At 41.5% G+C, this 11,897-nt stretch overlaps 1 protein-coding gene across 1 annotated transcript in view; it reads left to right on the plus strand.

The window, feature by feature from the left end:
• COA7 (cytochrome c oxidase assembly factor 7) overlaps window positions 1-8,993 on the plus strand; it is a 16,446-nt gene extending 7,453 nt beyond the window's left edge. The window contains exon 3 of the mRNA XM_007109517.4: window positions 7,767-8,993. Within this exon, the coding sequence (XP_007109579.1) occupies window positions 7,767-8,215 (449 nt within the window). The 3' untranslated portion in view covers window positions 8,216-8,993. The remainder of the gene's footprint in view (window positions 1-7,766) is intronic.
• Window positions 8,994-11,897: the final 2,904 nt, after the last annotated feature.

Below are 11,897 nucleotides of genomic sequence, written 5' to 3' on the forward strand. Positions count from 1 at the left end.
CCGGTCTGGGAGGATCCCACATGCCGCGGAGCAGCTGGGCCTGTGAGCCATGGCCGCTGAGCCTGCGCGTCCAGAGCCTGTGCTCCGCAAGGGGAGAGGCCGCAACAGTGAGTAGCCCGTGTACCGCAAAAAAAAAAAAAAAAAAAAAAAAAAAATCTAGAAACAATAAATGCTAGAGAGGGGGTGGAGAAAACGGAACCCTCTTGCACTGTTGGTGGGAATGTAAATTGATACCCACTACTGGGCATATACCCTGAGAAAACCATAATTCAAAAAGAGACATGTACCATGATGTTCATTGCAGCACTGTTTACAACAGCCAGGACATGGAAGCAACCAAAATGTCCATCAACAGATGAATGGATAAAGAAGATATGGCACATACATACAATGGAATATTACTCAGCCATAAAAATGAATGAAATTGAGTTATTTGCAGTGAGGTGGATGGACCCAGAATCTGTCATAGAGAGTGAAGTAAGTCAGAGCAAAACAAATACTATATGCTAACACATATATATGGAATCTAAAAAGTGATACTGATGAACCTAGTGGCAGGACAGGAATAAAGATGCAGACGTAGAGAACGGACTTGAGGACACGGTGGGGAAGGGGGAGCTGGGATGAAGTGAGAGAGTAGCATTGACATGTACACAGCCAAATGTAAAATGAATGGCTAATGGGAAGCTGCTGTATAGCACAAGGAGATCAACTTGATGCTTTGTGACGACCTAGAGGGGTGGGATAGGGAGGGTGGGAGGGAGGCTCAAGAGGCAGGGGATATGGGAACATATGTATATGTATGGCTGATTCACTTTGTTGTATAGCAGAAACTAACACAACATTGTAAAGCAATTATACTCCAATAAAGATGTGAAAAAAGAAAAAAAATAATGTTTTAAAATAATTTTTGTTGACATCAGGAAAGGTTTATGATAAAATGTTCAGTGAAGAAAGCTGAACACAAAATTACATATGATGTGAACTCAGCTATATAATACACTGTGCAAAAATAAAAATGTTCCTAGCTGTTTAGTCTCTCAATTTGTGTCTTGGTAAAGTTTTGGGTTCCTTTTGTTTTTATATCATATTTTACTACATTTTCCACAGGGACTTTGAGTTCCTTATTGAATTAAGGAGAACAAAAGAGGTTGTGAAATTATTTTCCCTTCTCTTTGACAAACTTATATGATTAATGATTGTGCACTGAGGCTTTTTTCTTTCTTAAGTGCTCCTTTGTTGAGCAAATTTTTAGTATTTACTCTGTACAGTGAAGCAAAGATGGACCGGTGTGGGGGAAGAAATCCTTTTTTTTTCACCCCCCTCCCCGGGGAAGAAGTATTTATACTAATACCTGTTAACCTGGGAGAGCTTGATAAGTATCTTTATAGAGAGACATGTAAAGTACTTTGGGGGTTCAGTTCTGGGAGCATGTCATCATCAGGGGGTGCTGAGAGGAGGAGGCATTGAAACTTGTTCTTAAAGGACAGAGCAGATTTTATTTGCTGGAGGTAGAATAGAGTTATGTCTTCTTTTCAGAATAGAGAGCAGGTAAGCAGGTGAAAGAACACAGAGTGTTTAGAGAATAATACTTAATCCTCTGTTAAGCTGACATTGTTAAATAATTTCCTTGAGGTCAGGTGTTGTCACAGGAGATCCCAATTAGCTGATCTTTGCTACTCAGGCTCTTTTGGATTGTTAATTAGGAGACCTTGGGCCTTGCCATGTCTAAAAGCCAATACTCTTGACCCCCCTGCCTAGTTCTGAGCCTAAGAATTTGCCCTCTGTTCTGAAAACACACCCAGTGTCCTTTCTTGACAAAGACTGGTTAATAACTCTCCTTTTATCAAGGATAGCTTGGGGCAGGGAGGAAGAGTGGGAGGTCACTTTTCATCCTGAGCATTAATTGACAGTGTGGTATCAGGCAAGGCATTTTCCTTCCCTGAGCTACAAATACCTCAATGACAAAATTGGAGTAATAAGGTCAGCTCACACCTTATTCATAGGATTTTTCTGAGCATCAAATGAACGCACATGTGACTGCTTTGTTAAATTGTAAAACATTCTATCAGTGTGAACAGGTCTGGTTTGTGTTGGTTGCTGCAGAAGTTACCCTGGATTGGACACTTAGAGTGACCCAAGGAATATTTTGCCCAGGTGTTTTCATCAGTGAAATCAGCTTTGAACTATTTTTGTGAAGCCATTTAAATGTCTTATGAAAGGAAGTGGAAAGTAACTCTGATATATCTCTTTGATGAAATATTCTTAATAAAACATATGAAGATGGGTTTCTAATGGGGAGTGAAGAACACATGATTACAACATGTAAAAATGACCAAACTACATTGAAAAGGTAGTAGGAGGAAATACACCAAAAATTAATAGTGGTGGTCTCTAGGATGTGGCAATGAATGATAAGTTAGTGATGATAATTGCAAACAAACCTTTATCTCTAGGCAAAGCCACTCCAGACTGCATATAGTTGACCGTTTACTGGAAAATTTGACTTGGAGTTCTTACAGGCCTCGCAAACTTAACAAATCCAATATAGAATTCTTAATTGTTTTCTTTTTCTCCCAAATATTGCACCCCTGTTGTCTTCCAGTTTAGCAAGTGGTATCTCTCCCTACCTTGTAGCTTGTGGCCAGTTTAGCTCTAAAATATGTTTCAGATCTGTCCTGTCTCTCCCTTTCCTGCTACCATATTTATCCAAGCCACCTTCCTCTCCTGCTTCATTAATGCAGGTATCTAATCTTTCCATAAGGCAACTAAAATGAACTTTTAAGGATATAAACCATGGATTCAATAAAAGATATGAAGCAACTATTTTCAGACATTGGAAAATAGGCAGTGCAGTACAATGATCCCTGAGAAAAGGGAAACATACAGGATGAGCCCCATGAATGATTGCTTTGGCTTTTTGCCTGGAGGTACTTTTCAGACTAGGCACAAAGAGGTGGAAGCCAAGTAGAGTATGATAGTCTTGCTGAACTGATGAGGCAGAGGTCAGAGTTTGTGGCCACTGATGCTGCCAGAGTTTGCAGGACAGGATACCAGAGAAGAAGGAGCTACACAGAGAAGGAGCTCCAGATAGCCACATAGGGGTGCTCTTAAGTCTTTGGCTCAGTGTTAAGCTGCTCATGCATAGGAGGAGACGCTGAGAGACCTTGCAGTGAAAAGTTACTGGGGAGGTGTGAACTGAAAAGAGACTCCAGAGGTTTCACAGTGTTGGGAGTTGTTTGAATTCCACCAGCCAGAGTGGAGAGACCTCACTGATTACAGACTGCAGAAAGGTTCCAAAACTTAGAAATAAGCCTCAAAAGGATCAGGCTGATTCACCAATGAATTAATTACTTGTGAGAACAAAACTCAACAGTCTTTAGTAAAAGGTGAAAGATTTATGTGATCTGAAGAGAAACCAGAGTATAACAGTCTTTAAATGAATACAGCAAAACCAGAGTGAACAAAGTAGCATCTACAATGTCCAGCATAAAGTAAGAAATTGCTAAACAGAAAAAAAGCAGTCAATAGAAACAGACCCAGATGTGACAGGGATGTTGGAATTAGCAGTCAAATATTTTTAAACAAGGAAAATAAATTTATTAAAGGGTTTCAATAAAAGATGGACACAATGAATGAACAGATGGAAAATCTCATCACAGAAATTGAAACTATTAAAAAGAACCAAATGAAATCCTGCAATTGAAAAACATAATATTTGAAATGAAAAATTCACTGGACAGGCTTAATAGCAAATTGGACACATCAGAAGGAAATAATCAGTGAATTTGAAAGATCAGTGAACTTGAAGACAGGATTGAAGATGTTATGTAAACTGAAGCACTGAGAGAGAAAAAGCAAAACAACAGCAACACAGAGCCTCAGCCTGTGGGGTTCACTATCCCTTAATCTAACATAACGTGTATTGGAGTCCAGAAAGAGAAGAGATTGGGGCAGAAAAAAGTATTTGAAGAAATAACAGTATAAAATTTCCAAATTTGATGAAAAATATCACTCCACAGATCCATGAAGCTTAGTGGATCCAAACAGGATAACCAATGAAATCATACCTAGACACATTATTACCATTTGCTGAAAGCCAAAGGTAAAGAGAAAATCTTAAAAGCAGTCAGAGAAAAAGACACATTGAGGGGAACATTGGTGAGAATAATCCCTGACTTCTCATCAGAAGTAATGTAAGCCAGAAGACAAAAGAACAACATCTTTTAAATGCTGAAAGAAAAAAACTGTCAAACTTGAATTCTACTTTATTGAAAATATTTTTTAAAATGAAGATGGGGAATTCCCTGGCAGTCCAAGGGTTAGGACTCCACGCTCTCACTGCCGAGAGCCCAGGTTCAATCCCCGATCAGGGAACTAAATCCCACAAGCTGTGTGGCACAGCGGAAAAAAATAAATAAATGAAATGAAATAAATTCATTTTCAGATAAAAAAAGCTGAGTGAATGAGTCGCTGGCAGACCTACACTACGAGAAAAGTTAAGAAAAGTTGTTTGGGTAGAAGGAAAATGATAAAAAGGTGGACACTAGGATCCATACAAAAGAAGAAAGCACACTGGAATATACATGTAAATGTAAGAATTTTTTCCTCATTTATTAATGTCTTTAAAAAACTGAAGCAAAAATTATAATATGTTATGGAGCTTACACTATATAGAAGTCAAGCAAGTAAGTAATATATTTAGAAGTAAAACATGACAGCAGTAGTACAAAGGATAGAAATGTGGTAAATGAAAGTGTACTATTGTAAGGTTCTTACATTATATGTGAAGTGCTGTAATATTAATTGTTGGTAGATTGTGATTAAGTATACATAGTATTTTCACTAGGTAAACCACTGATAAAAGAAGCATTACTAAAAAGTCAATGATGAGAATGAAATGGACTATTAGAAATATACAATTCAAAAGAATTGTAAGAAAGGGAAAAAAGGAACAAAAAACATTTGGGACAAATGGGAAACAAATAAGGTTGTAGATTTAAACCAAGCTATATCAAGAATTGCATTAAATTTAAGTAAACACTCCAGTAAAAGGCATAGATTTATCAGGCTGGATATAAAAACAAGACCTAATTATATACTGTTTAAATAGAAAGGTGGCAAGAATGCATTCTGAAAACTAAAAGAACTCAGAGGCTGTAGAATCTATACGCTTTTCTAGAAAAATCTATCTGATAACCAGTAAGTAGGTGAATCAAGAGAGATAATTCAGGAATGGAGGAGCTCTGATGTAAAGACCGGTGATGAGCAGAATCCCATTTAGAATGAATGTTGGGCTAATTAGGGTTACTGAATAGAATGTAAATAATATAAACCTTTATGGCATAAAAATGCTACAGCATTTACTGAGCACTTATTATGTACTAGGCTCTTTGTAATGACACATGTAAGCTTCCAGAATATGATGTAGATACTATTGTCCTTATTTTACAGATGAGGAAAACTGAGGCTTTGTAGGGTTTAAGTAACTTGTCTAAGGTCACACTGCCAGCAAGTAATGGAGCCAGGACTGGCGCCTAGGTTTTCTGGCTACAGAGCCCAGGCTTTGGTAACCACTATGCTCTGTGTCTCCCGAAGTTGAAATAACATATCTAACAAAAAATGGAAGGCAGGGCAAGAGAGGTAGGGAGAAGTGTGAGGTGACAACATCCTCATGAGTCAATACTGTCTGAAATTTGGTTTAAAAAAAAAAAAAAAAAACAGTGATGCTAACCTTTTAATTATCTATAACTCTAGGGGCTCATTTAGGAAATTTCTCTGTTGAAATATTCATTTGAAGTTAGCAGTTTCTTCAGTTTCACTTCAGTTTGGTTGTCTTAACGATAAATACAAGTGAAATCAAAGTTAAATTTTTTATTTACAAGTAGCATGTGTAATCCAGTTTTTCAGAATACACCTGATCCTTGAACAACATGGGTTTGAACTATGCAGGTCCACTTACAGGTAGATTTTTTTTTCAATAATTAATACTACAGTAGTACTACACAATCCTCTGTTGGTTGAGTCTGCCAATGTGGAGCAGCCACATTTAGGGAGGGCTGACTCTTAAGTTATTCTTGGATTTTTGGCTGTGTGGAGAGTGGGCGCCCCTAACCCCCATATCATTCAAGGGTCAACTCTACTTCTGTCTAGCTGTCCATTAAGCCAGCCGACATTTAATTCGAACACATGCTATAAAGATGACTGGAATGGTGTCCTCTTAATGATAATGATGGTTATTTCTAGGTGGTATGTTTGGAGTGACTTTAAAAACTAAACGTTGAGATACTTAAAATGTTTCTCTTTTTGAGAATGGAGATTTGAAATGTTCCATTAAAAAACAAAACAGGGCTTCCCTGGTGGCGCGGTGGTTGAGAGTCCACCTGCCGATGCAGGGGACATGGGTTTGTGCCCCGGTCCAGGAAGATCCCACATGCTGTGGAGCGGCTGGGCTCGTGAGCCATGGCCGCTGAGCCTGCACGTCCGGAGCCTGCGCTCTGCAACGGGAGAGGCCACAACAGTGAGAGGCCCGCGTACCGCAAAAAAATAATAATAATAAAAATAAAAATAAAAAAAATAAAAAAACAAAACAAAACAAAGAAAAAAGTGAGCCCTGTCACCACCTCTCCTTAAAATGATCCATTAGCAGTTTCCCATTGCTCCTAGGATTAAGTGCAAGGTCCTTAAGGAGACCCATCAGACACTCCATGATCTGGCCCCTGCCTGCCTCTCCAGCCTCCCTTCCTTAGTGATTTCTGGGTTCTAGCCACATAGGCTCTTTTTCTCTTTGTATCCTATTCCTGCTGCCTGGAACAATTTTCTTTGCCTTTTTTTTTTTTTTCCACTACATATTTGGTTTTCTTTTCCTTCTTTTTTCCATTATATCACAGCTCAAATGTCCCTTCTTTGGGGAAGCCTTCCTTTTTTTAAATTAAATTTTATTTTATTTTATTTTTGGCTGCGTTGGGTCTTCGTTGCTGCACGCGGGCTTTCTCTAGTTGTGGTGAGCGGAGGCTACTCTTCATTGCAGTGCGCAGACTTCTCATTGCAGTGGCTTCTCTTGTTGCGGAGCACGGGCTCTAGGCATGCGGGCTTCAGTAGTTGCGGCACACGGGCTTAGTAGTTGTGGCGCACAGGCTTAGTTGCTCCGAGGCATGTGGGATCTTCCCAGACCAGGGCTCGAACCCGTGTCCCCTGCATTGGCAAGCGGATTCTTAACCACTGCGCCACCAGGGAAGCCCATGGGGAAGCTTTACTTGACCTTGCCTCCTAGTTCAGAGCCCTGATACATTCTCATAGCATTCTGTACTTTTTCTCGATATGCTTGTCACACTTATAATCATACATTTACTTGTGTACTTGTTTAATGTCTGTCTCATTAGACCACAAGATTCACAAAGGCAGGGACAGTATCTGTTCCTTAGAACCTAGCATATTAATTGGCAAATAATACACATTTGGTATATATTAAAATTAAATGTTTAATGAAGTGCTTATAAGATGCTATGATCTTGCTGTTACCCGCAGAAGTAGATATTATCATTTCACCCTTTTTACCTGTTAAGCTTCCTTGTAAGATACCATTTGAACAGAAGATTCCATGGCTAAAAAAGCTGGGAGGTCTGTGCAGTATACCAGGCCATCTTCTTTTCATGCTGCCTTAGCTCAAAGTATATAAACTTTATTCAGGAATTCCTCCCTGACTTTGGCCTGAGACATTCAGGTTCTGCCCTGGCTTAGGTTGACTTTTTTTTCCTTCCTTCCAGGTGGACTAACCCAGGATCTGAAAGCTGCCTCCAGCTGCTTTCTGATGGCATGTGAGAAGCCGGGAAAGAAGTCCTTGGAGGCATGCCACAACGTTGGTCTCCTGGCACATGATGGACAGGTCAATGAGGATGGCCAGCCCGATCTGGAGAGGGCCAGAGACTACTACACAAGGGCCTGTGATGGCAGCTATGCCTCTAGCTGCTTCAACCTCAGTACCATGTTCCTGCAGGGCGCCCCCGGCTTTCCCAAGGACATGGGCGTGGCATGCAAATACTCAGTGAAAGCCTGTGACCTAGGCCATGTCTGGGCCTGTGCCAATGCCAGCCGCATGTACAAGCTGGGGGATGGTGTCGATAAGGACGAAGCTAAGGCTGAAGAGCTAAAAAATCGGGCCCGGCAGCTGCACAAAGAGCAGCAGAAAAATGTCCAGCCTTTAACATTTGGGTAGTATGGCCCACCCTCCTAGGCAACAGTCAGCTTGAGGCTGGCACCTCCTATTTCTGATGCAGCCCTTGGAGGTCAACCTGCTGGAGCAGAAAGACTTGGGATTTAATATCAGTAACTCTGATTGTATAGACCCATTGCCCCAAAGTGTCACCTACGGGGATGTAGTCTGAAATGTGTATTTCAATCAGTATTCCTTTATCTGGTGTGATCCACAGTTATGGGATTTTGGTTCTCAAACTCTTGCAGCTCTGTGAAAAACAGCAAACCAGTGAGCCATAGAGATTGGAGGGATGGGCAGGAGAGACAGAGCAGGGAGTTGGAAAAATTAGCAGCCACAGGGCCTGAAAGAATCAGACATCATCATCATTATCATCATCATTATTTTAGTTGGGAGGGCTTAAAAAATCAGAAAGTATCTTGATTTACATAATAGCGGGTTTAAGGAGCTAAGAACAGTTAAATAGTCATGACTGCCACCCTCTGACTTAATCATTGGTGTGGGCTTCCTTTTTGCCTTTAGAGTCAGATCTTTCAACAAATTCAGAGATTGGGAGTTACGTGTGACGTAACAGTTAAAGGCCATTATGCTTCAGGGTTGCTAAAGAGGGTACAACATAAGCCTTCCTTTAGTGGAGACGTTCACACGTTAAAAGTTAACATCCCCAGGCTACTCATCTCGCACAGCTAATAAGGTAACTTCAGCTAGGGATTTGTATGCAAGGGTTGGTGATACGTTTTGTCCCTCACAACTGAACCTTTTTAACTGTCCCTGCGAATAAACTATTTTGATTGATTAGTAGTTTGTGTTATTCGTGTTCGCTCCAGATTCTTGGTAAGGTAGAGATTATGTTCTTTGTGGTGGTTGTGCCTTTTAAGAATGTTTGCTTTTTCTGTTATCTTCCTTACTTGACACTAGGGGGCGAGCTTGTCATTTGCCTGCTGATGACATGATCATTATTTCTGTCATCACAACGTTTTCGGGCTTTCAGTTTTGCAACGTGTATTGGAGAGGATGTGGAAAAATTGAAAGCCTTATACATTGTTGGTGGGACTGTAAAATGGTGCAGCCACTATGGAAAACAATATGGCGATTCCTCAAAAAATTAAACATAGAATTACCATATGGTCTAGTAGTTCTACTTTTGGGTATATATCCAAAAGAATTGATAGCAGGGTCTCCCAGGAGTATTTGTACACCCATGTTCATAGCAGCATTCACAAAAGCCAAAAGGTGGAAACAGGGACTTCCCTGGTGGTGCAGTGGTTAAGAATCTACCTGCCAGTGTAGGGGACACGGGTTCGAGCCCTGGTCCAGGAAGTTCCCACATGCCGCGGAGCAACTAAGCCCGCGTGCCACAACTACTGAAGCCCGCGCACCTAGAGCCCATGCTCCGCAGCAAGAGAAGCCACCGCAATGAGAAGCCCGTGCACCACAACGAAGAGTAGCCCCTGCTCGCCGCAACTAGAGAAAGCCCGTGCACAGCAACAAAGACCCAACGCAGCCAAAAATAAATAAATTTAATTTAGTTTTTAAAAATGTGAAGAAGAATAATATATTGTCCAGCAGGGTCCAAGGCCATTTCATATCCAGGTTGCTATGGGAAGGAATAGGTTGATAAGAGCCAGCATGGTTGAGTTTCTCACTTCTGTGCAACCTTTGAGGTAAGGTTTCAAAATGGGTTTTCACACTCTGGTCTCAGCAAACAAGATCATTACTCTGTCTTCTGGCCAGCAGGCAACTATAGCCAACATTTTTCTTCCATCCCAGGCTTGAGCTGGGTGGTGTAATGGGGAAGAAGTTTCATAATTGACCAGTGGTTTGTGTTCTCGTTGGTGTTCTCACTAAAATCTCAGTGTAGTGCTCAGGGCTGTGAGAAAGGGAATCAGGAGTCCCATAGAGAGAGGAGGAGGCTGGGGGGGTCTCGAGATTTGGGTTTTGTCATACAGAGTCACTGATGGGTTTTGAGCGGGAGAATGAAATGATGACATTTGGAAATTAGATCACTGTAGTGTGGAAAATGGATTAAAGAGCCTGTGGGAGTAGGAGGAGGGTGGAGTCAAGCATGGGGTTAAAAAAAACCCCAGATTTCTAACCTGGGCACATGGATGGATAGGGGAGCCACCCGTATTGATTTGGAGCCTTTGAGATCAAGGGGAACAAAAAAACATTTTTGAGCTGTTTGCTAATTTTTAAAAATATTTAGAAATACTTTACATTTTAATTTGTCAAAGTTTTATGAAATTGCTTGAAAAATTTTGTGAGAGGCAGCATGGCAGAGTTGAAAAGGCCTAGACTTCAGGCCCTACAGATGTGGGCAACTCTGGCTTAGTCAAAGAATTACTAAGTGCGAGGGTTAAAGAATGAGAAAATACAAATTAAAAAATAATTTTATGTATTTAAAAAGCATTAAGTAATCACTTTGGGGAAAAAAAAAATCGAAACTGCCTTGGCTTCCTGACGTTCGTTTTGCAGTTTAGATCTCTTATTTTGAATTCTACATTGAGGTTGGTGGCACCAGACTCTTTCCAGTTCCTAGGTCTGAAGGTCTTAACCTGGGTACCAATGTGGGTTTTGCCTTTTATTGGCTGTGCCATCCTGGGCAAGTTACCCAACCTTCTGGGTCTCAATTTTGTCACCTCTCACATGGGGATAACAATGCCTTCTACTAGGGTTGTTAAGAAGATTAAATAGTAGCTCCTGTCACAGAATAACTGTTCCTTTAGAAAGATTTTTATGGGACCAGATTTTACAATTAGATAGTTGTTTTCTCTCCAAGTGGCAATGTTTGCTTGTGAGGTAGTCTAGCTTCTAAAACAGGCTGCCTTTGCTGCCATGCTTTTCACATCCAGGGAGCTGATGGGCCTCAGCTCTCTAGGGGTGTGCAGGCATCAAACAGCTGCAGGATGCAGCTCTGATGAGGGGCTGGGGTGGGCCCTGCCTTGCCTCCTCCCTTCTTTTGCCCCATTGGAGAGTCCCTGAGAAGACTTGCACCTGCTGGGGGCCCAGGGTGGAAACTATTCCCAGCTGGTGCCCCTCCCCAGGCTTGAGGAATGGTGATTGTGTTACAGTTTATAAATCAGGCCTCCCCACTGTCTAAAGGGGAAAGGCCAGAATTCTTTCCCCAACACGTGTCCCCACCCCCATGATACAGTCCCTCCTCTGTATTTAGCCCCATCTTGTTCCTAACAGGCTTCTGCAACAGCGAACTGCTTGTACTTTCTGCACTCCCCCACCACCCCCGGTCCCTCCCCACCACCACTCCCCCAGCCAAAAAAAAAAGTAATAACAAAAACACCCAGGCTGGTTTTTTACTGCCCTGCTTTTTGTTTTGCTGGTTCCTCTGGAATGCCCTTCTACCTTTTAAGTAGAATGCCTTTCATCTTTTAAGGTTCTGGAAGCATTCCCTTCATCCCCCAGGCCAGGATAGAGGTTTTCTCTACCCACTAGTGCCCAGAGTTTCCATCTGTCACAGTGCTGATCACACTGTGTTATTTGTGTATTTATGGTCTCCACATCCAGCAAGACTCTGAGTTCCTGGAGAACAGGGACTTGAGCCTGGGTACATGCTAGGCCAACAGTGGCTGCTTGCTGAGATGAACAGCACAGAGTGGCATCTTAGCCAACCACCTCAAGATAAATCAGGCTCAGGCTCCTCTCCGCACATCCAAGAACCGGTGTAAGC

This window comes from Physeter macrocephalus, chromosome 4 (assembly GCF_002837175.3).
Source record: "Physeter macrocephalus isolate SW-GA chromosome 4, ASM283717v5, whole genome shotgun sequence".
NCBI lineage: Eukaryota > Metazoa > Chordata > Mammalia > Artiodactyla > Physeteridae > Physeter > Physeter macrocephalus.